General features: G+C 51.6%; 1 protein-coding gene and 1 pseudogene across 1 annotated transcript; both read right to left on the bottom strand.

Moving 5' to 3' along the window:
• Positions 1 to 3434: 3434 nt before the first annotated feature.
• On the bottom strand, positions 3435 to 24460 carry Unc93a (unc-93 homolog A). Its single transcript, XM_041680409.1, has 10 exons — positions 24428 to 24460; positions 24070 to 24215; positions 21089 to 21270; positions 20466 to 20695; positions 19043 to 19168; positions 18679 to 18685; positions 15629 to 15839; positions 12357 to 12492; positions 10829 to 10960; positions 3435 to 4287 (listed from the first exon to the last, which is right to left on the bottom strand). Exons 2-10 carry the CDS (start codon positions 24169 to 24171, stop codon positions 4022 to 4024), a joined length of 1392 nt encoding a protein of 463 aa, XP_041536343.1. The 5' UTR covers positions 24172 to 24215; positions 24428 to 24460; the 3' UTR covers positions 3435 to 4021.
• On the bottom strand, positions 18828 to 18968 carry LOC121466658 (annotated as a pseudogene).
• Positions 24461 to 26626: the final 2166 nt, after the last annotated feature.

Genomic DNA, 26626 nt, shown 5'->3' on the forward strand with positions numbered 1-26626 from the left:
GAGCCCCAAGAGCCCTCCCCACCATCTCCCCAAAGATAAGCACTCCTTGGCCCCTTAGGCCTGTCTGTTCTGTGTTAATTACATGTGTCTCTGCCATGATTATAAAATGGCCACATCTGTTTTAAGTCCTTGGACGAGGACGATACACAAAAGTCCATCTCTCCCGAGGTGCAGGCGCTGTGCCTAGGGTGGGCTTTGTCACCTGGCTGGGAAGACTCTTGGGGACAGAGATGACTTTGAAGTTCCAGAAAATGTCATTGCTTTCATGTCGTATTTCAGCACAACAGAGAGTCCATGCTTCCTGTCCCATCATCCACATGGAGTCGTCCTGTGCTCGTACAGGCCATGGGCCTCATTCCTCCTCTAACCAAATGTCCCAGCACAAGAACCGCAGTCATAGTCAGAGCCTGGTCCGTCCCTGGGCCCTGGTTTTCCTTTCCCTGATGTTTTCCTGGTTTCTCCCATTCCTCCTGACCCTCATTAACCAGCAAGGCCCGAGGATGCAGACCCCAGAATGCCTCTTTCCTCCACCCCACCATGCAGAGTTGGGCTCTTCTGTGTGTTACTGGTCACCTCTGCAATGGCAACATCCAACATCGTCATCTCTCCTGTGAATTCCAGCCTCACTCTCTATCGATATTGTCCAGGCAAAAAATAAAAATATATAGAATGTCAGCAATGTATAAGAAGTGACACACCCAGAAGGAGGGAGAACATGAGCAAGGAGGTCAGGACCGCGAGGGGTACGTCGACCCACGGAGATGGTGGGACTGATCTAATGGGAACTCACCAAGGCCAGCTGGACTGGGACTGAACAAGCATGTGATCAAACCAAACTCTCTGAATGTGGCTGACAATGAGGGCTGACTAAGAAGCCAAGGACAATGGCACTGGGTTTTGATTCTACTGCATGTACTGGCTTTGTGGGAGCCTAGTCTATTTGGATGCTCACTTTCCTAGACCTGGATGGAGGGGGAGGACCTTGGACTTCCTACAGGGCAGGGAACCCTGACTGCTTGTAGGACTGGAGAGGGAGGGAGAGTGGGGGGAGGGGGAGGAAATAGGAGGAGGGGAGGAGGTGGAAATTTTTAATAAATAAATAAATAAAACTCAAAAAAATAAAAAATAAATAAAATAAAAAAAGAATTGACACACCCTGTGCCCGGATGTTGTTTTCTTACCCATGAGTCAGACACTCTCCAGGTAAGGTAGGGACAGGTCATACCTTCTGGGGTTTTTTTGTTTTTTTTCTCTCATCACCATATCCTGCAGACTCTATCTAGAAAGTACATCCCAAACCTGACCACTTACCTTGACCCTGCAGGGTAGGCACTGCATTCGTGAACGCCATCCCTCAGGGTCTTCCTGACCCTCTGTCTCTGACCCTGGTGCTGACCCTTCTTGTCTTTCCTGCCCCACTGCCTAGTGGCCTCAGTTGCCCTCTGGCTCAGTTGCCACTGTCTGTGTACAAGAGAAGTTTCTCCAGAGTGGAATCTGGTTTTGTCCCTGCTTCCCGGGCTGAGTCTAAGGCAATGCTAATTAAACTCTTGTCACGTGAAGGAATGAGCCTCCTAACTTGTTCCTGTGATTACAGTCCTGTGTGACATGTGAGCCTGTTTTACATTCCCTGCACTGAAGACAGACTAAGAGCAAGCAGGCTTCCATCTCAGAGGGGCCACTGCTTATGAAACTGGGCCCAGAGAGGGCAGGGGAGGAGATGGTGGGGAGGAGGAAGGAGAAGAGAGAGAGAGAGAGAGAGAGAGAGAGAGAGAGAGAGAGAGGAGGGACCCTAGACAGGAAGGCTTTCCAAAGCAAGAACAGCGGGCACTGGGGTTCTCATCAGCAGAGTGTGAGATCCATGTCTCCATGTGCACTGTCAATGCCCCCAAACTTGCTTCTCTTAATGATACCATTCTCAGAATGTCACTCGGTGACTCAGGGGCTGGAGATCGTGCATGCATGAAACACCTTTGGCTAGAGTACACTTCTGTGTAGTGCAGGCAAGTCTTTGCAGCTCCTCTGTCCCTGGTGACCTGTCAGGGTGCTCGCTGGAGGAGGAGAGCTCATTGGAAGGAGACAGAAAGTTTACTCTGTAAGGAATACTGTGTTCTGTGACATACGGACGATCCACCCTCTTAAACCAGGCTAGCCCACCCACACAGCTGAGATATCTGTGTTTGAAGTCACCCAATGCACCAGGTGATGTCTGCGTTACTTCCTCCCAGGCTCCCCTAAAAAAATAAAATAAAATTAGCACTGCTTGCAACTCCATCTAAGACCCATACCAGAGGACTTTATGATTCAAATCTATGTTCTGTGATCTCCTCGGGTTTACATACATGCATTTCCTACCCTCCTCTCACAGGTAGATCTGAATCAAGCTCACCTCACGCCTGTTCACACGCAAGACTCGTCTACAAAATCCTAAACCTCAAAGCTGGAGGGAATGCCAAGTGTCCATTGCCCCCTATTGAATGCCTTCTACGTAAGTTTGACTTCTTCAGAAATGGCCAGAATCCCATGTGGTGGTAAAGAGAGAAGAAGAAAGACATGTCAAAACCACACAGGAGTCTTGGCAATGGTGCAGGGATCCAGAATTCTATGGCAAAGGACTCAGAGAAAAAAGTGTGTGTGGAAAAATGGCAACTCTGCCCCGATAGAGTGTTCAAGAGGAGGAAGAATGGAAAGAGGCCACAGGGATGATGAACGTGGATGGTGGTTAGAGGACTACATGTGCCCACAGGTAACACACATGGCCATAGCATGAGCGCCTGGCAGGCTCTGTGCATGAATTGTTTGACTTCACAACGGTGATAACTGAACATCAAGCATCCCATCTGAAATTCTTCCAATGGCCTCTAACATGCATAATCCTGACATGGCAAGCCCGCATGTGTGTGCACGTGTGCGCTCATGCATGTGTGCATGTGGTGTGTGAGTGTGTGTGTGTGTGTGAGTGTGTGAGAGAGAGGGAGAGAGAGAAAGATATATGTGAGTGTTTAGAACACATATTTAGGCAGGAAACAGAGGCATAAACTATTTTTATTTAGAGAAGCCTCCAGGGAATTTCAAGAGGCATGCGCTGCGGAGTGGCTAACCCCTGTGAGCTTTGTTCAGTTGGCTTTTGTGTCCATTTGTAAAATCTATGGCATTAGATGTTGACTCGTTTGTAAAATTATGGTGTTTGTAAGAGTACAGTTCTTTCAACTATTAAACACAACAGCAAAAACTAAGGTAAATCTACTCTGGAAACTTTTGATGTTTCATTTAATATCTATAACAGATACTTCCGTGTAGTGTGTGTGTCTGTCTGTGGTGTGTGTGTGTGTGTGTGTGTGTGTGTGTGGTGCCAGTGTGTGTATATGTGGTGTGTGTGTGTGTGTGTGTGTTTGGTGCCCATGTGTGTATATGTGATGTGATGTTGTGTGTGTGTGTGTGTGTGTAGTGTATATAGGCCAGAGGTTGACATTAGGTGACCCCAGTTTCTGTTAACCTCAGTAAGGTTTTCACTGGACCTGGAGCTCATGGATCTGGCTAGCCTGAAGAGCCAATGAGCTCCATGGACCTCTCTGCCTCTGCCTCCCCAGTGTAGGACGCACAATGGCAAGTGTGCATTGCCATTACCAATCCTTGCCTTTGTTTTTTAACGTGTGTCGGGGTTCAAGCTGATGTCTGCATGCTTGGCCTGGAAAGTACTGTACGGACTGAGCCATCTCCTTTGCCCCTGTACAGGTGTTGCCTTCTTTTTGTGGTAGTGGGGACTGAACACGTGGCCTTTCGCGTGCTGAGCAAGCACCCCAGCGCTACGCTGTGTTCCCAGCCTGTTACATATATACCCTTGATCTCTGCGAGTAGAAAAATGGACTGGAAATTTGTCAAGTTGAGAAAAATCCATAAAAAAATACTCTCCAGAATGTCCAGATACTGCTGAAACAGTTGGCGGGTGTCTACCTACTGAGTGCTGCCATACAGACCTCCTCCGCCGACCTGGGCTGAAGTTTTGGCCATGGCTCGGCTGAACTCATATCTCTGTCTTCATTTCTTCTTTTCCTGCCTCGCTTTTCTCTCCTGCAGGAGGGCCCTTGCCAGCAGCCCTGGATTCCAGGTACTCAACAGTCCCGTAAGTCGTGATGGTCAGGCTCAAGATGCCCAAGAGAATATAGAGCTTGGTCCTCACACACAGGAACGAGCTATACCCAAAGGCGATGACGAACCCTAAGGCTTCCCCAAGGCGGTAGTTCGCAAAGGCAGCTTCCTTTTTCTTCTCAAACAGGACGCCGTACAGAGCTGTGGAGGAGAGACGAGAGTGAAAAGGTTGTATAAGATGCCAAACAGGACTCGGGCCTGTGGGAGAGTCTGAGGGCAGGCTCCCAGTATCCGCAGAAAATGCCAGGCACTGCCCTATAATCCTAGTCCTGGGAGAGAGAAGGGAGGATTTCTGGGGCTTGCTAGCCAGCTCACCCAGCTGAATTTTTGAGATACTGTCTCAAATATTAAGATAGAGAGTGACTAAGACAGTGTTGACCTCCACATGCACACGTGTGCTTCCGTACACAGATATCACATGCATACACAAAACACGTGCACACGTGTGCATTCGTACACAGATATCACACACATACACGTGCACACACATGCACACGTGTGCTTCCGTACACAGATATCACATGCATACACAAAACACGTGCACACGTGTGCATTCGTACACAGATATCACACACATACACGTGCACACACATGCACACATGTGCATTCGTACACAGATATCACATACATACACAAAACACGTGCACACACATACACCACCAATAAGCACAGAGACACGCAACACGGTCCATTAAAATAATCCTGATACAGAGACTTTGCCACTGCCAGCTTTCTTGAAAAAAAAAATCTGGATTTTTTTTCTTAAAAACAAAATAGCACATAATTGTGCTGACAGTTAGGTGAGGCCTCCAGCAGTGGGCAGCACAGGAGAGGGAACATGGAGACGCAGAGCAGTCGCTGCTGGAGGGAGCTGGCCTCCTCTAAGGATAAAGAAAGAGTTCATGGTGTGTTGTTGTGGAGTTTGTGACCCCATGGAAAAGATCATAGACTCAACCCAACAATAGTTAAAAGATTTATTGATTAGCTTCTGGCAGGATAAACCATTTCTGCGCCAAATTTGAGACTGCCATGAGGAGGAGAGCTAAGGGAGGAATGGAAGGGCATAAGAAGACCCCGCATCTATGCAAGCCAGCAAAAACCAGGCTGATCTGAGAAGTGAAGGGGTTAAGGCAGCTCAAAACAATCCTTGGCTGTATGCATAAGAAAGTTACAGAAGCAAAAAAGCAATTAGTCTTGTAGCAAGTAGATGGCCACGGCTGTACAGTTTTGGGTGGCGGTCACTGAGTCAAGGTTACTGGGAACTTATCATCCAGGGGCTGGAGTCAGAGACAAATGGCTGGTGGGTACCAGCATGGATGCCTGGCATAAATGGAGTTTCTTTCACCCTCACAGTGTAAGACCAGGTGGGGCTCCTCACCTGTCCCCAGGACCATAGGGTAATGAGTTATATTCACAGGAGCCCATATTTGTCCTTTCGAGGTATGCCACCAACACGTGACAATAGTAGCCTCGCAGGTGATGCCCACTGCCCAGTGTTTAGAAGCAAAGTCAGTGCCACTTGAAAGTTCCTAAGCCTTTATTACTAGTTCTGTGACTTTTATTATTATTATTATTATTATTATTATTTTGAGACAGGGTTACTCAGCAAAACAATCCTGGCTGTCCTGGAACTCACTCTGTAGACCAGGCTGGCCTCAAACTCACAGAGTTCTGCCTGCCTCTGCCTCCCAAGTGCTGGGATTAAAGGTGTGTGATTAATCTTTGTCTTTTGAGACAGGGCCCTTCTATGCAGCCTTGACTGTCATGAAACTTGCTTTTTAGACCAGGCTGGCCTTGAACTCACAGAGATCTGCCTGCCTCTGCCTCCTGAGTGCTAGGATTGAAGGTGTGCACCATCACACCTAGTATGACTCTTACCTTTTTAATGTCCTCAGCAGTCTCTTATTTCCTATTTTAAATAGTCACACAGCACCTCTGTACATGTGTGTATGTGTGCACTCCTGAGACCTCCTGAGCAGGGGTCTGGCAGAGGGAACAGTGAGAGAAGCCATGTTTATTGTACTCCCCAGCCTATGGTAATTTTTATTGGTTACAGCAAACTCAAAACTCGCACAGCCCGATGCTTTTCTGCTTCTGAATGAAGTCACTTTTGCTTCCTGTTTTGGACAGGGCATTTTTGATAGATCTGGATGAGAGCTGCAAGAATCCCATTGCATAACATGGCTGAGTGGCAGGAGCACAGGGGAGGGATCGATGAGGAAATGACAGGCCCTGGTGACTTGCTGTGGTCTGTACACACCCCAGATGGCTGTGCCAGCTCCTACTCACACAACTCCCCTTCACCAAGACCACCCTCAGCCCCTGCATGTGTAACGACATGCCAGCATGAGGTGGGACCGTGGATTCCGTGGCAGGGAACAAAGATGCCTTCAGACAGAGCTTACACTGGAAGGAAGTTTATTGGGGAAGGGAAGGGAGAGATAGAGACAGAGAGACAGTGACCTGCCTCCTCAGAGAAATGGGAGAGAGAGAGAGAGAGTAGGTGGAGCTTGTCTCTTAAAGGGACCTTTGCACCTGCATATAGACTACATAGTGACATAGCAACCATAGGACCCTGGGTGCATCCTGCCAGGTGACAGGGGCCAGCATAATGTCTGAATCCTAGCAGCACTGCCCCTAGAAACCCTGCTTGACTTCCCATAATGGGCCAGGAGGGAGGACCCTAAGACAGAGGACCCAGGATAAAGAATGCCATGACACAGGATGGGGTCCCCAGAATGAAATATCTTGGGTAGAAAGGCCCAACATAGAAGGATCCTAGGATGGAGGACCCAGTGTAGAGACATACTAGATGGAGGGCCCCAGGGCAGGAGAGTCATAAATCTAGAACTGATAACTATGGAGACTGAAGCTGATCCATCTGGGAACTGGACCAGCAGAAGTGGCCCTGTCCCTTCCTCTCTGTGAACACAGCTCCACCAGAAGCTGCGTCCCAGACAACTGAGAAGCTAAGGATTTTGGGTGCATAGCCTGAACTGCCTTTGCAGAAGACCTGTGGATCTGGGCAGAGCAACTACCGTCTCTTCAGGAATGCCTCAAACCAGCCCTGAGGGAGAGGTGTTCACATCAGCTATGGCTAGACAGAGAAGGGAGGAGTCATGTCTGTCCATTTGTCCGCACTGGTAACAACCAGACAGACAAGTGAAGGGAAAAGTCCATGAGAAAATAGGCACCCATGCCAGCAGTATCTAGACGGATGGGTGAGGGGGCATGGCAAGGAGGTGACCATCCCAGGGCATCTACCCTTTGTGAGCCACAGGGAACCCATGTCCTGATAGCAGCCTGCTTCCCCTGGTTGTGAAAGATGAATACTGGGGGCTGGACCCTGGCTCTATGCAGGCTTGGTACCGTCTCTACAGCTCGTCTGTAAACATAAGGCTATTGTGAATTAATTATTGTTTTTGCTCTCAGCAGCAGCCTGACCTGGCTGCCTCAGCGGTGCAGGGCACTCGAGGCTAAAGTGACCGAGACCCTGATTCTAGTCGTTAGGTGAGGAGATGTTGAGTGAACTGACAGGCGTCTCATCTGTTGGGAAGAAAAATGGGCACTAAGAAGTCAGACTCCGTGCCCTTGTGAACTTGGAAATTAGCCCCTTCAGCAGCCAACGGGGCGGAGTGTATTTTTAGATGAGCGTTCTATGTCTTACATGCAGTGCAGTGGCAGGTGAGGGTTGCCATAGTAACGGCACCCATCCTCCTTCAGTCGTCAGATTGGATAAACAGATAAGTGCAGATTTACTGGGAAGCTGCAGAAGCCCCCAAGCCCTGGGGCACCCAGCCCCAGCCAGAGGAACCGGTGTCTAAGTCCACAGCACTAAACTGAAAGGTTTAAAAACTGGTGGCTCAGTTGGGGGGGGGGGCTCACTCATGTCTACGAATAAGAAGAGAACATACCATCACGTCTGTCCTTTGTGTGTACATGTGCATGTGTGTGCAATCAGAGGGCATCCTGCTCAGTCACTCTCATCTTACTCCCTAAGACAGGGTCTCTCACTAGAACGTGATCTTTCGGTTTCCCTGCTAGACTGCCTGGCCAGCAAGTGTCAGCAATTCTCCTGTCTCAGTTCCCCTTTCCCAGTGCTGGGGATGCAGGCTCCAGCCTGGAGATCTAAATGTCTTGGTTCATCGAGTTGTTCATGGAGCAAGTGTTCTGGTCCACTGTGCCATCTCCCCTGCCCCACAGGATACTGTTCTTGAGATGTGACCAAAACTGCATGCCATTTGCCGCATCGAAGAGGGACAGGCAACCATCTGGATGCCGTGTGGGCGTGTTGTGCTGTGGGAAGCTGGGTGGAGCCAGCTACAGGAACTCAGCACAAAACAACACTCCTCACTGGGGTGGCTGCAAGCACACACTTTTGAAGAAACTGGTTTGTCTTTTAACAACAAACATCACACTCTTACCTGTACAAAAGGATTGAAATTATGTGATTTTAAATTAGCATCCCTTATTCAACTGAGTCATTGTCCAAGACACTAACCGAACTTGAATGCTCATAATATCATAAATATTGGGTCTTAGGTAATTTTCATAGTTTAACAAAGGTGCTTTTCTGGGTGTTTTCTGTCCATATAAAGAAAGGGGGAAGTAAAGTGATTATGCATATATTTCAGAGAGAAAGAAAGCGGAATGTTTTTTACTGTGATAATTTTAAGCTTCCACTGTGCTGGAGTGGGGGATAAAGCGGGCTGTCTATCCAGGTGCCTTCTGTGCTTTTGTAAATGCTTTGAAAATTCAGTGAGTTCAGAAGGTTGTCCGCACACAGAGGATGGGGTCCACATGTGTTTCAGCGAACTCTTAGGCCTATGTGGGGTTTGATGCGATTTCTCTCCGGTGTTGGCTGGATAAGCTAATGTCACTAGCTGATCTGCCATGTCACTGGCTTTTAATTCTGGACTTCTGAGAAGAGCTAAAGTGAGTTTCTGATCACACACAAGCACACACGCACACACACGCACACACACACACACACGCACACACATGCACACAACTCACACACACATACACACACACGCACACACACTCACACACATACACACACACACGCACACACGCACACACACATACACCTACACACACACGCACACACGCACACACACACGCACACACGCACACACACACACACACACGCACACACACACTGAACCCATATATTCCTAAGAACAGGAGTATGTCCCAGCCCATGGAAAGTCTAGCTGTTTGTTCCTAGTTACTGACTTTGGTCAAAAACAAACAAAAAACTAGATGAAAGCCCAGCCGAGCACACACTGGCCATTTCGTTCAGCCTCCACTAAAGCCAACCGCACTATGGAGTCAGTTAGACCCTCTGGATCCAACTGTTTTAGATTTCTCTAGGGCATTTCCCCCAGCTCTTGTAAATAGCACACTGGGATTAGAGCAAGAACAAGCTCTGCAGGATGCGGATCCACCGACTGCGGCCACACTGCGGCCACACGCTGCAGATTCAGAAAGAGTGGCTGGGCCTCCCATCCCTGGCAAGCCTAACTTCAAGGTGTTGCCAGTGTTTAAGCCTGATTGTGCTGGGAAAGGAGTAACTTATGAACCATATGCGTCTCAGGGCTCCCTCAGGCCTCTCACCAAGACCTTTCAGATTCCGAACACAGAGCCCTTCCTTTCCTGCCCCTTGGGCACAATCCAGGCCGTTAGGCATTTAGGGCTGAGGGTTCTGACCTTGGCCTCATTATGTCATTTATGACCATCACCCGAATACACACCCTGTCACCTGTCCTGCACTGCTGCCATCCACACAACATTCCATATCCTTCTCGCCTAATGCCCTCCCTTGTAGTCCTCTGAGCTGCTGCTCTAGGGTAGAAGTGAGAGCTTCCAGCACATCCAGTGCAAACACTCTGGTTCCTATAACCCATTGTCACACCACTGACCCTCCTGCTGATTCTCTTGGAGCCTCCTTATGCAGCCCCTGGGCCTGGTAAGACAGCATTCTGGAGCCGAGCCGCCCTCCTGTCCAGTCATGCCCCTGCCTTGCTGGTCTTGCTCACCTCCAGACCGCACACTCTAACTGGGGAAAGGTCTCTCCCGGATGGCTTCTACCATGGCTTCTTCATAGTTATTCCAACTTTCTACCGCTAGTCAGTTCTCCAAGGTCAAGGGGTCACGCTCCCCATCTCTGGCTCTGCGGGTGTCTATAGGACTTTCTCACCTCCATTTCTGATCCTGACTGTCATCAGGAGCGTTAACCTGCCCACAGGCATCTTCCTCCTCTGTGTCCCTGTCTCCATCTTCTACGGCCTCAAGGAAACAGGATACAGGGTGATATATGTGCTACCATCCTGCGTCCCTATCTGGATGCTCTATAGTTCCTCCCTGCCATCGCCTCCTCTGGCTCCTTGTCTGTGCACACCTGTGAGTACTCGAGGGCACCCCACGCTGTGTGGAGCCCCTGGTCTCACCCGCCTCTCCGTCTGCATCGTGTGGACTCAGACATGAGAACACAGTCCTTGAGACCTGGCTGTCTCCTTCTCACTTCCCTTGTCCCCAGAGTTGCCTTCTACTGGGGGCTTCAACTACACATACACAGAGACCTTGATTTCCATCTTAGTGACGGCCTTCTGGCCTTGCTACCCTTAAGAGAGCTTACCGAGGGAAACTGAGGCACCATGAGCCTGTCCTGGGCACTCACCGTTGTTCTGTGTCTGCCAGACGGCATCTGCCATTCCCCACAGGCCAGAGAGGATGAAGAAGACAGGCAGCTGGGCTGGGTTCGGGCGCCACAGAAGGAGGATGATAATGCAAACGAGGTGAATGGTAGCACCTGTCAGAGGACACAAGACAGGACAGTGGGTGGCTGTCCCCTCTGCCTGGGATGGCTGGGACCTCAGGTCCTGTACCCATGTGCTTGCGGATTTTCTAATGCTTTCATACAGCGCATAGAATCAGGATGGTACAGAGAAAGCACGGGTGTGTGGGCAGAGAAAGCAGAGGCGTGTGAGCAGAGGAAGCATAGGCGTGTGAGCAGAGGAAGCAGAGGCGTGTGGGCAGAGGAAGCACAGGCGTGTGAGCAGAGGAGGCACAGGCGTGCGAGCAGAGGAGGCACAGTCGTGCGAGCAGAGGAGGCACAGGCGTGCGAGCAGAGGAGGCACAGGCGTGCGAGCAGAGGAGGCACAGGCGTGCGAGCAGAGGAGGCACAGGCGTGCGAGCAGAGGAGGCACAGGCGTGCGAGCAGAGGAGGCACAGGCGTGCGAGCAGAGGAGGCACAGGCGTGCGAGCAGAGGAGGCACAGTTGTGCGAGCAGAGGAGGCACAGGTGTGCGAGCAGAGGAGGCACAGGTGTGCGAGCAGAGGAGGCACAGGTTGCGAGCAGAGGAGGCACAGGTGTGCGAGCAGAGGAGGCACAGGTGTGCGAGCAGAGGAGGCACAGGTGTGCGAGCAGAGGAGGCACAGTTGTGCGAGCAGAGGAGGCACAGGTGTGCGAGCCGAGGAAGCACAGGCGTGTGAGCAGAGGAAGCACAGGCGTGTGAGCAGAGGAAGCACAGGTGTGTGAGCAGAGGAAGCACAGGCGTGTGAGCAGAGGAAGCACCGGTGTGTGAGCAGAGGAAGCACAGGTGTGTGAGCAGAGGAAGCACAGGTGCGAGCAGAGGAAGCACAGGTGTGCGAGCAGAGGAAGCACAGGTGTGTGAGCAGAGGAAGCACAGGCGTGTGAGCAGATTATTTAACTATGTGAAGATGTGTTGCTTTCCTAAGGCCCCTGATTGGTCTAATAAAAAGCTCCAGGGCCAATAGCCAGGCTGAAGAGGGACAGATGGGACTGGTGGGCAAAGAGAAAAGGGGACCTGGCCAGACAGACAGACACAGAGAAAGTAGGATGTGCAAAATGAAAGACAGGTAAAAAGGCCCATGGCAAAATGTAGATGAATAGAAACCGGCAAAATTAAGGTTTAAAAGCTAGTTAGAGACAAGCCTAAGCTAAGGTTGAGCATTCAGAATGAACAAGAAGTCTCTGTGTCATCATTTTGGGCCTGGCAGTCCAAGAAAGCTGGTTACACTTCCCCTTGTTGGAGGAAGGCAAAGGGTGTCAGGGGACACAAGGAGAGCATCATGGGAGGCAGGGAATCATGCTGCCTACAGGGCTTCCCTTTCTGAGGCTCTCACTGCCCTTTGTGTGCCCTTTACATGGGCCCAGAGCATATGCTGACCCGAGTGTCTACTTACCCGTCACATAGAGTGCTGCCCTGCCCGTGTACTTGGAGATCTTCCCATATAGCAGGGAGCATAGGGAGGTGACAGCCGAGAAGCAGATCATCACATAGCCCACGAAATGGATGCCCAGGGCACAGGTGGCGTAAGACTGGGAAGAAGCACAGAGCTGCATTACTGGCGTGTACAGGCCTCGCTGTGGTTCCAGTCTGCAGCTACCATGTGACAGCTGACATGCTGGTGTGGCCCAGGAACTGCAGCTCCCAGCTCCCAGCCTGGGAGAGCAGCACTGGTATGTGGAAGAGGGCCTGCTTTGAACCAGAATGGACAGACATCTGGACAAACCCCTCCCCACATTCTTCACCCTAGAAGGTGTAGACACTATCTTATAGAGCGTTAACAAAGACACTGACATGTCCCATCGTTTCCTATTAGGCCTAAGGACAGGTGAGGGAAATGCAACCTCCATAGACCGCTAGGGAGGCCACTGGGCGGCCTCAACACTTGGCTCCATTACTGGCAGAATCAAGGACACTTAGACGAAAGGTTGGAACAAGGAGGCTGGCTGCATTGGCATAGCTGGCTGGGGCTGGAACGACGTGATGTCTGATGGGACAGGAGGCCCATGCACAATGCTGAGGTGTTCTGGGCGTTTCCTGCCAGCTGCAGAGCCCAATGGTGCAGAGGAAGAGGGAGGATGAAGAGGAGGACATGCAGAACATGATGAGAGGCGTGACTCCAGAGAGTCACCTGACGATGGAGAAGTCAGTGAGGTGGACACGAAAGGCCACAAACAGGACCAGGACCAGGGGGTGATCTAGGTAAACAAGCAGAGGTGGGCTCAGGGTGATTCCAGGCTACCCTGACCCGTCTTGCATCCACAGCCTCAGCCCCTCAGCCTGCAGCATATGGCTGCAGTGCCTGAAGCTGTCCTTAAAGTTCCCTCAGCTGCTGCCAAGACACGGTCTCCTTGGGTCCTGCCAGCCATCCATCATTCTTCCCTTGAGTGCTAAGAGCCTGAGCCATCCCACCTTCCTGGCTGGTACCCCTCTCCTTGGCTGCCAGGTGTGGTCCTTTTCTAACCTTCTTTAATAAAGACCCAAGACTGATTCCCTCCACCATCAGCTCCCTCCAAATGGTGGTACTACCGGATGAATCCAGGACACCTAGATATTGCCCAAGGCACACTTGTCCGGAGATGAATACAGTTTATGGGAATTCAGGTGAAGCTGAATGCCTGCTGTCTGCCTGCTGACAGGAGCACCACCCCTGGCTGGAGGGTGAGGTAAAAATGTTCCTTGTGTGAGGACGGGGCAAGGCTTAAAGGTAACTGAGGGATGTCCTGCCTCCCTCCTGCCTCTGCCTCCTGCCTCCTGCCTCTGCCTCCTGCCTCCTGCCTCTGCCTCCTGCCTCTGCCTCCTGCCTCCTGCCTCTGCCTCCTGCCTCTGCCTCCTGCCTCCTGCCTCCTGCCTCCCTCCTGCCTCCTGCCTCCCTCCTGCCTCCTGCCTCCTGCCTCCTGCCTCCTGCCTCCTGCCTCTGCCTCCTGCCTCCCTCCTGCCTCCTGCCTCCTCCCTCCTGCCTCCTGCCTCCTGCCTCCCTCCTGCCTCCTGCCTCTGCCTCCTGCCTCTGCCTCCTCCCTCCTGCCTCCTCCCTCCTGCCTCCTGCCTCCCTCCTGCCTCCTGCCTCCTGCCTCTGCCTCCTGCCTCCCTCCTGCCTCCTGCCTCCTGCCTCCTGCCTCCCTCCTGCCTCTGCCTCCTGCCTCCCTCCTGCCTCTGCCTCCTGCCTCCTGCCTCTGCCTCCTGCCTCCTGCCTCCCTCCTGCCTCCTGCCTCCTCCCTCCTGCCTCCTGCCTCCTGCCTCCTGCCTCCTGCCTCCTGCCTCCCTCCTGCCTCCTGCCTCCTGCCTCCTGCCTCCTGCCTCCCTCCTGCCTCCTGCCTCCTGCCTCCTGCCTCCTGCCTCCCTCCTGCCTCCTGCCTCCTGCCTCCTGCCTCCTGCCTCCTGCCTCCTGCCTCCCTCCTGCCTCCTGCCTCTGCCTCCTGCCTCTGCCTCCTGCCTCCTGCCTCTGCCTCCTGCCTCTGCCTCCTGCCTCCTGCCTCTGCCTCCTGCCTCTGCCTCCTGCCTCTGCCTCTGCCTCTGCCTCCTGCCTCCTGCCTCTGCCTCCTGCCTCTGCCTCCTGCCTCCTGCCTCTGCCTCCTGCCTCCTGCCTCCTGCCTCCTGCCTCCTGCCTCTGCCTCCTGCCTCCTGCCTCCTGCCTCCTGCCTCCGCCTCCGCCTCCTGCCTCCTGCCTCCTGCCTCCGCCTCCTGCCTCCTGCCTCCTGCCTCCTGCCTCTGCCTCCTGCCTCCGGCCTCCGGCCTCCTTCCTCCTGCCTCCTGCCTCCTGCCTCTGCCTCCTGCCTCCTGCCTCTGCCTCCTGCCTCCGCCTCCTGCCTCCTGCCTCCTGCCTCCTGCCTCCGCCTCCTGCCTCCTGCCTCCTGCCTCCTGCCTCCGCCTCCTGCCTCCTGCCTCCTGCCTCCTGCCTCTGCCTCCTGCCTCCGGCCTCCGGCCTCCTTCCTCCTGCCTCCTGCCTCTGCCTCCTGCCTCCTGCCTCTGCCTCCTGCCTCCTGCCTCCTGCCTCTGCCTCCTGCCTCCTGCCTCCCGCCTCCTGCCTCCTGCCGCTGCCCTAGGGTCCCCATGAACCAGAGTGTACCGGGAAAGACTCTCACCCACCCAGGAGGGAGAAGACTTCTAGGACAGGTGGCTCCCTCCCTCCACAGCTCTAGGATTCCTTAGAAAGACAGAGCCTGAAGTCAGCCCTCCCACAGAAGACAGCAGTTGTGATTCAGCCAATAGAGACTAACCCACTTTGTGTCCCTACTGCCTGTGTTGTCCCACGTGAAAGAACTTCCGTGAGCACAAGAAAGTTCATAAGTGGAAGAGCCGGCGGCAGGCTGCACGGTTTCTAGGCTGGAATACACGGTGTGGAAGCTGGCGTGGGAAGGGATTTCAACGCAACTCAACGATTTAACACCTTTGAAAACCGCTTTAGCAGAATGGACGAGCGTTACACACAGCTGGCAACAGCTACCTTTCCCCAGTTTTGTGCTTCCTGGGAAAGACACGGGCTGGTAGGAAGTTCTCCCTTCAGATGAGAAGTCAGAGGTGGGTGTCTCAAATCATAGACTTAGCAGCTATAGGACCGGGAACCTGATCCCACTCCAGGGCCCCTGGGCCACTGGTCTCAGGACACTCTCGGGTTCCTTTAGGTAGATCACAGGTGCACAGTATGAGCCCTGGGCTCCTTTCTCCTACCTTTGTGTACTCTCCATAGAGAAACCCTTGGTGGAGCCCACTGTACAGTGGCAGGAACATCAGCAGGCACAAGCGCTTGTCTTTAAACAGTGTGAAGGTCGAGAGTACAGTGGACAAGAGAGGTGGCGATCTGGGCCTTGCCTCTCCTTCACTAGCCAATCTGTTTTCCACAGACTCCAGAAACACGGACACCAGCAGGATGGCCAGGGCACTGCTACCTATGAGGACACACGGACAGGTTTGTCTGTGAGGATCAGATGTATATTCCACCCCCATCTCCATGGACAGCTAGTCATCATAGAACCAGTGACTAGCTGCACTTGACCACATATGTGTTAGCCCTACGATTAACTTGTGACTAGTTTTCAGTTAAAGTCCGCCATGGTGGGTCAGCATGGCCAACACCCACACAGTGGGTCAGCATGGTCATATCCCACATGCAGAGGGTCAGAAAGGCCATCACCCACACACAGTGGGTCAGCATGGCCATCACCCACACACAGTGGGTCAGAATGATCATCACCCACACACAGTGGGTCAGCATGGCCATCACCCACACACAGTGGGTCAGCATGGCCATCACCCACACACAGTGGGTCAACATAGCCATTACCCACACACAGTGGGTCAGCATGGCCATCACCCACACACAGTGGGTCAGCATTGCCAACACAAACACACAGTGGGTCAGCATTGCCAACACCCACACACAGTGGGTCAGCATTGCCAACACCTACAGAGGAACAACACGCTTTTTAAGATGATAAAAAACAAAAGTTCCCCAAACCAGATGATGAAAGGAAAACACAGCAAGGCACAAAGCTATGTGTCAGTCAAAGAGGGGGGACATAGAAATCTATTGTGCATTAAACACCCTGAAGGCCCCAGCAGACCCGTGCTGTTTAGGGACAGGCCTTAGAGAGGGGTGGGCTTAGAGGGGACAATCAGCAGAGGGTTCCACGGGCCCTGGGACCTTTGACTGCATTTGTGATGATACGCAGTGTATTTTAATAAATAAAGCCTGCCTGAAGATCGGAGAGTAAAACAGCCCCACTGGTCAGCCTTACAGGCAGTGGTAACGCCCATCTTAAATCCCAGGCCTAGAGAGGAATATAAGACGGGAGGAGACAGCTCACGCACACAGTCTCATTCTGAGATTCCTGGAGGAAGGATTGTCATTTCGGACAGAGATTAAGTTAAGAGCTAGGGGCTGACTGTTTCGCTTTTCTGACTTTCAGGTTGGACTCCAATTTCTGTGTCTGGGTTTTTATTAATTGTGCTCTATGCATTTGTACTTTGAGCCATATTAATGGGTTATCTGTGAAAAAAAGAAAATAAGAACCGAAAACTATTTCACCCTGAACATTCTGTACATCTCTAATCCCAAAACGCAGCGAGTAGCTGAGTGCGTCTTTGCCATCTGCCCACTGCAGTTTTCCAGTCCCCTCCATCCCCTGTACAGGAAACAGGTTTTTGTGGGTGTTGTGACACACAGAGGTCCCTCTGTCCCTGAGCCATGTGAGGTGCCATTTGTAACATCTCCTGAGCACTGCCATTCCACTTTCTGACAAGGGTAGTTCCCTCGGGATGGAAATGCCCAAACTCTGGGTGTGAGCTTCAGTCAGTGAGCGTGGGTCCTGCAGTCCCTTCCTTTCAGAGGCTCATTCCTGTGAAACTGTGGCCCAGCCTTGCTGAGCCACGGGCTTGACGAAGCCAGCTGTCTTCACAGATGTTGGCAGAGGTGGCCCACCCGTCTCAGCACCTAGCATAGTAATCCCCTCTTTAACACACTTACACCTAGGAAAGTCCGGATCCCCTCAAGGCTTTCCCTCCTGACTCAACACCCTTCCTGAATCACCTAACTGCTCCATTTCAGCTGTGTTTATTAGGTTCTATGAGGCTGGGCATCTCCTGTCGGGGGCCTGGAGCTGTGTTCCGCTGTGGAAGAACCACAAGGCCTCAAAGGATCGCAGTGCAAGGCCCATAGCATCGCAGTGACCATTTACATGAACAGGTAGGTGTCTGTACAGGGAAGCACTCTGTCCTTCCAATCATCCCAATGTTGGCTGTGGAAAAATGGTAGAAAACTTGTGTCTCTTCCTCACTGACGTGGGTGGCTCCTTCTCCATGGCCTACCCTGCTGCAAAAGACTTCTAAGTTTGGGGTGTTTGGACACGGTCTCTAACAAGAAGCAGGGAGAGCCTGTGAGTTCGGAGGGGCTTGGTCTTAGAAGTCACATCCTCAGAGGTGTGTGTATCTGATGCCAAGTGGCCCTGAGCCTTCGGAGGCGTGAAGTGGTGTCGTGGAACTGAGATGCTATATTCTGAAGGCACACTCCAAGCACTTTATTGTGAATGCAATTCCCAGAGCCCCAGACCATCACCCCAGGGGGAGGGCACTCGGGCATTACTGCCCACTTTGTCCTGTCTTATTTGTTTATGGTAGCATACTTAAAAGAGACTCATAGCAGATTTCCAGGTATCAGAATAGGGTAATGGCTCCACCCAGCCTGGGCCATGGTCTCCTTATCTAAGCCAGCTGACCGGCTACTTGGATGACAGAATTCTCCAGGCATATAAAGTTCTACTGAGCAGCACTGATGACTCCAGTTATTCACCAGTGCTACCTGTGACCTTTCCCCCCACTGCAAAGACAACAGTGAGTGATGCAGCGAGGTCACGTGACGCTCAAAGCCTAACTTCTCTATTGCCTGACCCTGCCGACCAGAAAGCCTGCCACTTCGGCTGACGAGCACCGCCATTTCGTACACCCAGGTTCTCTGTGGCTGTCTAGAAGTGGGGGAGGGGGGACAGGGCAATCACTATAGCCCAGTGCTTTCCATGGGTGTCTGGACCCCACTGCAGAAAGGGGATGGGGGTAGATATTGAGTAACCACAAGCCTGGTGACCCCGTTGTCCCCATCACCACGTGGATATAAATAGGATATCTGATGAACAAATGTCTAGGGGTTGAGGATGACCAAGGACAGCAGGAAGACAGAAGTTACATGGGGTGCCTCCCTGGCTCCTCCTTTTTACTCCCTTTTCTACCCACACCCTCATTTTAGATCTGTGCACCCCCATATTGCACAGCCACAGATAGCTTGATTGGGCAACACTGGCCGCTGAGTTTGCTTTTAGAGGTCAGCCATTGAGATTGGCCCAGTCCTACAATTGGCTGGGGTTTTTTGCTTTATTTATTAAAGCAAGCACAGACATAGTCCCCCACTATCACAAATTAATTTGGGGAAATCACAGGGGTGAGACACAGTGCAATGAACAAGCACTACCCTGAGAAAACCACCATCGTGATCATAGCATCTCTTCGACCAGGTAAGTGTGGCAGGGTTTTCCATGGACAAAGTTCACTTATGGGCTGGAGAACCACAGTTAGAGGTTGGGCATCTGTACGTACCGTTGAAGATACCCAGGAGTGTGTAGGTTAGATGGTGGGAGGGGTGGTAGGTGCTATTGCTGACCTCTGTGTCCATTAGACAGTCTTTGGCTCCACAGGACTTGAGCTGATCCTCTGGGATGGCCACTAGAGAAGTTGAAATCAAGATGAGGTGAGAATTCTAGGGACTAAGTAGTATACTGAGACCAAAATCGGCGGTGAAAGGGTGGTAGTCACCTGGGGCAGGTGACTTTGTCTTTTCTGCTTCAGGAAACGAATGCTAGTTCTTTTATTTGCTAAAAAACAAAAACAAAAAGCAAAACAACCAGTGCAGGACTGGAGAGATGGTCCAGCGGGTAGCACTGGCTGCTTGTGTAGAGGACCCAGGTTTGGTTCCCAGCACCCAACGCTGGCGGGCAACTGCATGTAACTCCAGTTCCAAAGAATATAGTGCCCTCTCTGGCACCTGCTTGCATATGGTGCATATACATGCATGAAGAAAAAAAAAACACCCCTACCCATAAAATAAAAATAAATAGATGTGGAATGAAGTGGTTGGTTTGGCGGTGACTACCTACCTAACACGCACACACATGTAAATTGAAGCTACTGTGACATTAGTGTTGGTCCCTTGCTGGATCTAGAGTCACATAGGAGACAGCCTCTGGGCACATCTGTGAGGCGTGAGGGACTGTCATCTAGGATAGATTAGTCTCTGGGCAATGCCAATGGGGGGATTGATCAGTTCTCTACTCAGGGAGCAGCCCACGGCCCTTCCCTGCTGTGACGCAGAGGCTGGGTTTGACATCAGTTTCTGCAGCATCTTGGCTGAGTGGCAGTGACTGTGACCACATGTGTTGCCCTGCATCGTTCCTGCCTGAGACACACTGTCACTGTGGAGGGAGGAAGGTGGTGACTTCTGAGCTTCCTGCCAGCACGTGGCTTGGGCCGAGCCAGACTCATGCCAGGATGGAGGGAGAGAGGCCATCCTCACCCAGACTGCCCCTTCCGGAAGGCTCTGCCACAAGAATTGAAGGCTGGAAGTCCTCCAGCCTGGGGTCCCTGCTGGGTGGGGTTGAGGGAAGGCAGCGCTGGAACATTCTCCCAGTTGTGGGATAAGGAGTCTGACAGGTGGTTTTAACAGTGGCCTGTGGCTCAGTTTTATAGGGAAATAAGTCACGTAAATTCTCAGCAACTCCAGGGACCCACATCACACTAGCAGGATTCGGGGATGCCCAATTTCCTCATGACACCCTTTCCCCAGGGTTTCCCCAATCTCCACAGCGTACCTGTGGAGAAGACAGAGACTTAGCCTCTCGACTGTCCGCAGAGGGGTAGGATGGCCTGCCTCCACAGTAAGGACAGGTATGGGAGTGGAATTGGACCTCACTTTGCTGTCATGGAGACCGGGCTATTCCCAAGGCTACGCAGCCCCCACGCTTACCTTTACTGGGCATCTGGCTGAACACCAGTGAGGAAATGAGGTTGCCCCACATTCCAGAGGACTGGAAGATAAGAAAGAAGAGGCCAAAGTACTGGTTCACCACATCCTTGGCCAGCTTCCCCTCTTTCTGTGCTTGCAGATTTCCCATGATGGTGATGTAGGTACACTGGGCCGACCACAGAGGAGCTGCGCCCAGGCCCAGCAAGACGGAAGTAGGGATCAAGGTGTACCTGCAAAAAGACCCAGCAGAATGGAGGAAGGGATCAGTATGCATCCACACAGAGGCCCAGCAAGATGGAGAGGGATCAGGGTGTGCCCAAAGAGGCCAATGTGGTCCACACTCAAAAGATGAATGTCTGTCCCTGCTGGCTGAGTCCCTGAGAATTACCTATATCAGACTTCCTAACCATTTGGGCCATGAGGATGTGGTGAGGGCAGGGGGTTGTGAGGGAGTTGGGGAAATCCCAAGAAGAGGTCAGCACTGGGGTCAGGAGTATGGGAGGAAGTCGGTGGGGACACAGGGAAGATTGAGAAGGTGTCATACTGTCATGGTGCTCAGAAGGACATATTCTAACTCAGTCACAGAGGACAGCCATCTGCATGAGAGCGCAAGGCACACACACCAGTTGGGGTAGAAGTTGGCCAGGGAGAAGGTCATGTAGCAGCACATAGAGCCCGCCATGGTCCACTTGCAGCCAAACTTCTTGATGAGGACAGGTGGGAGGAACATGGAGGACAGCATCATAGTACAGTAGATGGTGCTGAGGGTCGCCACGCCCAGGCCATCCTCATTGTAGAGGCTGCTCTGTGGAAGAAAGGCCAGCCATCAGAGGAGGGGACTGTGCGGGTACTGGCCCCAGGCTCAGGCCCCTCAAACCCTGAGTTACCAGATACCAGCCTTCTTACATAAGGGGCACTACTGCAGTGGAAATAAAGCCAGCTTCCCAGACTACCAGGAAGGATGCCGCCAGGACTCAGAAATGGCCACTGTGAGCTCTTCAACTGTACTTTTGCTTGGTCTCAAGGCTAAGGTGAGCTGCGGGGAAGACCCCCGACAAAGCAGAGGCAGTGCCTACCATCCAGAGCCCTGTGCTATACAATGACTCGCTGTTATTCCACAGGAGTGCCCCGCATAACACTGATGTGAATTGACCCAGACCTCTGAAGGGCAGGCACTACTGGATTTGTGGCCAAAGAAACCAGAAGAACTCTTTCTTCTTCTGCCACTTGTAAGAGAAAGTGAATGAGAGGAGGATGAGGGAGGGGAGGAAGAGAAGAAGGAGGAAGAGGAAGGGGAGGGGGAGGAAGGGAAGGAGAAAGAAGATGGGGAAGAGGAGGAGGAAGAGAATGGCAAGAGGAAGAACAGAAGGGAAGGAGAGGAAGGAGAAGGAGGAAGGGGAGGAGGAGGAAAGGGAGGAGGCGAAGAGGAGGGAAGAAGAATGACAAAAAGAGTATAGGAAGGGGAGGAGGGGAAAGAGACAGAGATACTCCCCTAGCATGCTACCTGCCCTCCCCCATGTTCTGTGCCCACTGCACTCAACAGACTTCCTCTAGCCCATCCCTAAAACCTCTACAATCTGTCTAAAAGAAGGAGTCAAGCACCATCCTCTGAAGTGGAGTTGTCTGGGTACTTGGTGTTTATGGAGTAGCTAGAAGTATGGTCCAGCCAGGTCCTTTTACAGTTTTGTCCTGGGTGTTTCACTCACAGCTGTGAGCTTGCCTGCTTCCTCCACAATTCTAGTGAGACTCTAACAGCGTCTGTCAATGTTGGGATTTCTCTGTTGCCCACATTACTACAACAAATTAGGGAGAGACTTTTGTGACTGACAATTGCTTTTGACTGCAGACCACTGGAAAGGAAGATGGGTCAGTATCTAAGAAGAGCCAGAATTTCAGAAGCTAATGGCCTTTTCCACATGAGTGCCCACACTCCAATGCTTAGGCTGGCATCTGCTAGACAAGCTCGTCTGTGCAGTAGACATATAAAGACAAGCACATGGAGATTGCATGGAGTAGACCTGATCGCATCAACATACAGCAGTCTCTCAATCAGGCCGAGGAGAGGCTTGGGAATGCTTTCCACTAGAGGGCCATGCAAGACTGTGGAGACACAACATCCACCATCTTCAGCTGGTGAACACAGGAGCTATCAGAAACCAGAGAGCAGGCATCAGCATGGAGCTGGTGCTGCCAGTACTACATGAAACCCCATCTTAAAAAAAAAAGAAGAAGAAGAAGAAGAAGAAAGAATGGAAGAACAGCAGGAAGGAAGAAAGAGAGAAGAAGAAAGGGAAGGAAGGGAGGAAGGCAAACAATGGATGGATGGACGGACAGACGGACAGATGGACAGACAGACATATCCCTTTTACTGTAATTGACACAGGAAAAGTTGTCAAATCCTCCCCCGCCCCAAAGGATCCGGGCCCATATGACCTAGATGCACATGACCCCTGAGCCCAACCTGTTGGAGGCAGCTGCATGGTTTTCAAGCAGACTCGCGGACTTGAGCAAGAAGGATTCCATAAGTGTTCAAAATGCAGATGATTTTGTCAAAGTTCATAGTTTTGCCTAAAGCTTCTCATAAGGTCGAGTGAGGATTAGCAAACTGACATTTCTGCCCAACCACAAAGCCCAGAGCACATAAAATCCACAATAGTTTCCCTTATCTCTTTTTTTCCTTTCAAAGGCAAAGTGTCCTGAGCCTCCTCCTTGCCCCAGGATCACACACCCGGGTTGTGGAGCTCTGGTATCTCTCTGTGGGAACAAGACTGCACCTCGTAGGGCTTCATTTGGAAAAAAGAAAGAATGTGCAAGGAAGTGCGGGAGATGTCGGTTGTGCCAGGGATGCGGGAATGTGTGGGTTGTGCCAGGGATGCGGGAATGTGTGGGGTATACCAGGGATGCGGGAATGTGTGGGGTGTACCAGGGATGCGGGAATGTGTGGGGTGTACCAGGGATGCGGGAGAGTGTGGGCTGTGCCAGGGATGCGGGAATGTGTGGGGTGTACCAGGGATGCGGGAATGTGTGGGGTGTACCAGGGATGCGGGAATGTGTGGGTTGTGCCAGGGATGCGGGAATGTGTGGGGTATACCAGGGATGCGGGAATGTGTGGGCTGTGCCAGGGATGCGGGAATGTGTGGGTTGTGCCAGGGATGCGGGACAGTGTGGGCTGTGCCAGGGATGCGGGAGAGTGTGGGGTATACCAGGGATGCGGGAATGTGTGGGGTGTACCAGGGATGCGGGAATGTGTGGGGTGTGCCAGGGAGTGTGAGAGTGTGGGCTGTGCCAGGGATGCGGGAGAGTGTGGGGTGTACCAGGGATGCGGGAGAGTGTGGGGTGTACCAGGGATGCGGGAGAGTGTGGGGTGTACCAGGGAGTGCGGGAGAGTGTGGGTTGTGCCAGGGATGCGGGAATGTGTGGGGTGTACCAGGGATGCGGGAATGTGTGGGGTGTACCAGGGATGCAGGAGAGTGTGGGTTATGCCAGGGATGCGGGAATGTGTGGGTTGTGCCAGGGATGCGGGAGAGTGTGGGTTGTGCCAGGGAGTGTGGGAATGTGTGAGTTGTACCAGTATGAATCGGATAACATGATAAATATATCTCACCTGCAGGTTCTGCAGGCCTCCATAGGCTGTGAAGAGAAGGAAGAATCCACAGGAAACCACCAGGACATTCTTCAGGTTCTTCCCCATTACACAGACAGACATGTGTCACTACCAGTGGATGTCAGGGGATCCCTAAAAGAAACCAACTGGAGCACAAGAAATGGGACCATTACCGTGCGGTCCCACCCTCTCTGAGTGAGAAGTAGGTTGGCCACTAAGGCTTTGGATAGTTAATACACTGGCTTTTGCAGGCCCAAGTCTACCTCATGCTTATTCTCTGGGGAGATTGACTTATTAATCAGCTCCTCTGCAATTTTTTCCCTATTACTTTCAGATAGGAATATCACATCTTACGTACCTTTGAGAGTAACTCCTATGTGCAGAGAAATTGCCAGTGGTGCGGAATGCGGAATATTCTTCTGTCCTAAAGAACAAAGCAGGTGCACACCTTTAATCCTGGCACTCAGGAGACAGAGGGAGGCAGATCTCTGGGAGTTCGAGGCCAGCCTGGTCTATAGAGTGGGTTCCAGGACAGAGAAACCCTGTCTCAAAAGAAAAAAAAAAAATCAAACAAACAAACAAAAACAAAAAAAAAAAGCAAAAAACATCAACTTTAGATGCCTTGTCTATCTTCTGACAAACATTTAATGCAATAAGATCCCAGAGCCATGGACTTAGTAGTGCAAAAACCTGATTTCACTATGTTGCAATGATGCTTTAAGTGTTGAATATGGTATCCTATTATATGCAGAGAGCAATTTTACATGTACCATTTCATGTGTAATAATTAGTATTTGAAATCTTGGACCCATTATAAGACAGCAAAGCCCAGGATGCCAGCCCAGAACGATGCTGGTTGGCCAAGAAGCTGCCAGTCATACGTGGTCACTGAGTCCTTAAGACAGAGCTGGCACTCGCTGTGGAACTGGATTTGAGCTTCACTTGCTAATTAACACTAAAGATTCTTGTGGGCACATGTTAGACAGACAGGCTAGGTCCAGAGTGTCACCCGGTGTTCTACCCACTGTACAAGACAAGTAAGAAACACCCCATGTTGCACCCAGTGCCACACCCTTTAATCTAGGGACTCTGGAGGCTGAAGCAGGCACATTTCTGTGAGTCTGACTCCAGCCTGGCTCACACAGAGTTCCAGGACAGCCAGAGCTTCCTAGGAAGACCCTGTCTCCCGAAAGCATCCTTCTACCCAGTTGTTCTTAGACCGTTCCCAAAGCGCTGTGTCCTCCGTCATTTCTGCCAAAGATGAACCAAGCGAGTGAATTCCACAGCCTTGGTAACTGACATGACCACCAATAATGGAGACAAGGCTCTTGTAGCTTACCTGGTTCCTGGAAAGACTAGCCTTGTGGGATACATGGTTTTAAATATTAAATGGGTTGAATATTTAAATGGGTTATTATTTCTGAAAACCGACAATAGAGCAAGACTAGGCTAGCAAGGTATTCTAATGTGGGGCAGGGGGTTACCACTCCCCAGTCAGTGAAGCACTTACGCCACAATTGTGAGAACCTGAGGCTGAGCACCCACATGAGTAATAACACCATACATGGTAGGCATGTACTTGGATGCTGGGGCTCCAGAGGTGGAAAGAGGAGAGAGTCCCAGTCTAGCCTAACATGGTGAACTCTCTAATGAGAGAGCCTGTCTCAACAGAGGCAGACAGCATGCCTGAGGAGGATACCTGAAGCTGTCCTCTGGTTTCCACATGCCGGCGCGCCTGTGCACACACAAACACAGGAACCCTGGAAACAACCTTGCATCATCATCCTAGCCCTGAAACATCTCTAAACTTCCGTTTAGGAAGCTGTGAGGATCCAAGAGGCTAACAGTATAGAGCCCTGAAGCCACCCTTAGTCAGAGTAATCCCCAGCAAACGACAATAGACAAGGTGAGCTGGAGCAACACAGAAAGCGATGCTTTAATGCGTTCTGTCTAATTTTCTGGAGATGTTTTAGAGGCCTTCAACTCCATCATCCTGTCTATAGTTACCCCAAATGACTTGTGTGCGATGGACAGCTTCTGGTGTTGTCTTTGCTTTTAGTCTCTTTCTCCATTGGTTTCTCAAACTTCCCAGGACTCTGTTTTGGGGTTGGCAACTGACCCTGAAAGCAGCTTCTAATAGCTGCTGTTTCTGCTCCTCGGAGTCCATCTAGATCTTCCAGGGACCTCAGTGGCTATGGAATCCCCCCAAGAGGTCTAGTTTCCCTTTGGCAAGTCAGATCCAGTGTCCTTAGCTGCTCTTCAGGTTGGGAATTGGTTGGCAGCATCAATGTTTTGATCAATCGAGTCCTGGGGAGGACTCTCCTCATCTCTGTCAAGGGGGGATGTTGAAAATGGAAAACATGGAAGTCTGCAAGAGATGATCTTCGAGAGCTATCAACAAAATTGGCCGATCTCTAAGGTGAAAAGAGTTTTGGGTGTGATCTCACGGCCAAAAGCTAGGATGCGCTTATTGTCCCAGGTCTTGGCTCCTGCCTGGACTGACAGACACAGCCCTACAGACCTACACTTGGATGGGAGGAGAGAACAGTAAGCTCTG

The sequence above is a fragment of the Microtus oregoni genome, unplaced genomic scaffold (assembly GCF_018167655.1).
Source record: "Microtus oregoni isolate MIOR12 unplaced genomic scaffold, Mior012 000033F_ref0000390, whole genome shotgun sequence".
Taxonomy (NCBI): Eukaryota; Metazoa; Chordata; class Mammalia; order Rodentia; family Cricetidae; genus Microtus; species Microtus oregoni.

Excerpts from the sequence above, each read along its gene's own strand:
- Unc93a (XM_041680409.1), bottom strand. The coding sequence starts at position 24,171 with ATGTCTGTCTGTGTAATGGGGAAGAACCTGAAGAATGTCCTGGTGGTT. Across the intron at positions 21,271-24,069 it reads GAGGCCTGCAGAACCTGCAG|AGCAGCCTCTACAATGAGGA; the intron begins GTGAGATATATT and ends TTTCTTCCACAG. Across the intron at positions 10,961-12,356 it reads GGCAGCACTCTATGTGACGG|GTGCTACCATTCACCTCGTT; the intron begins GTAAGTAGACAC and ends GTCCTCTGACAG.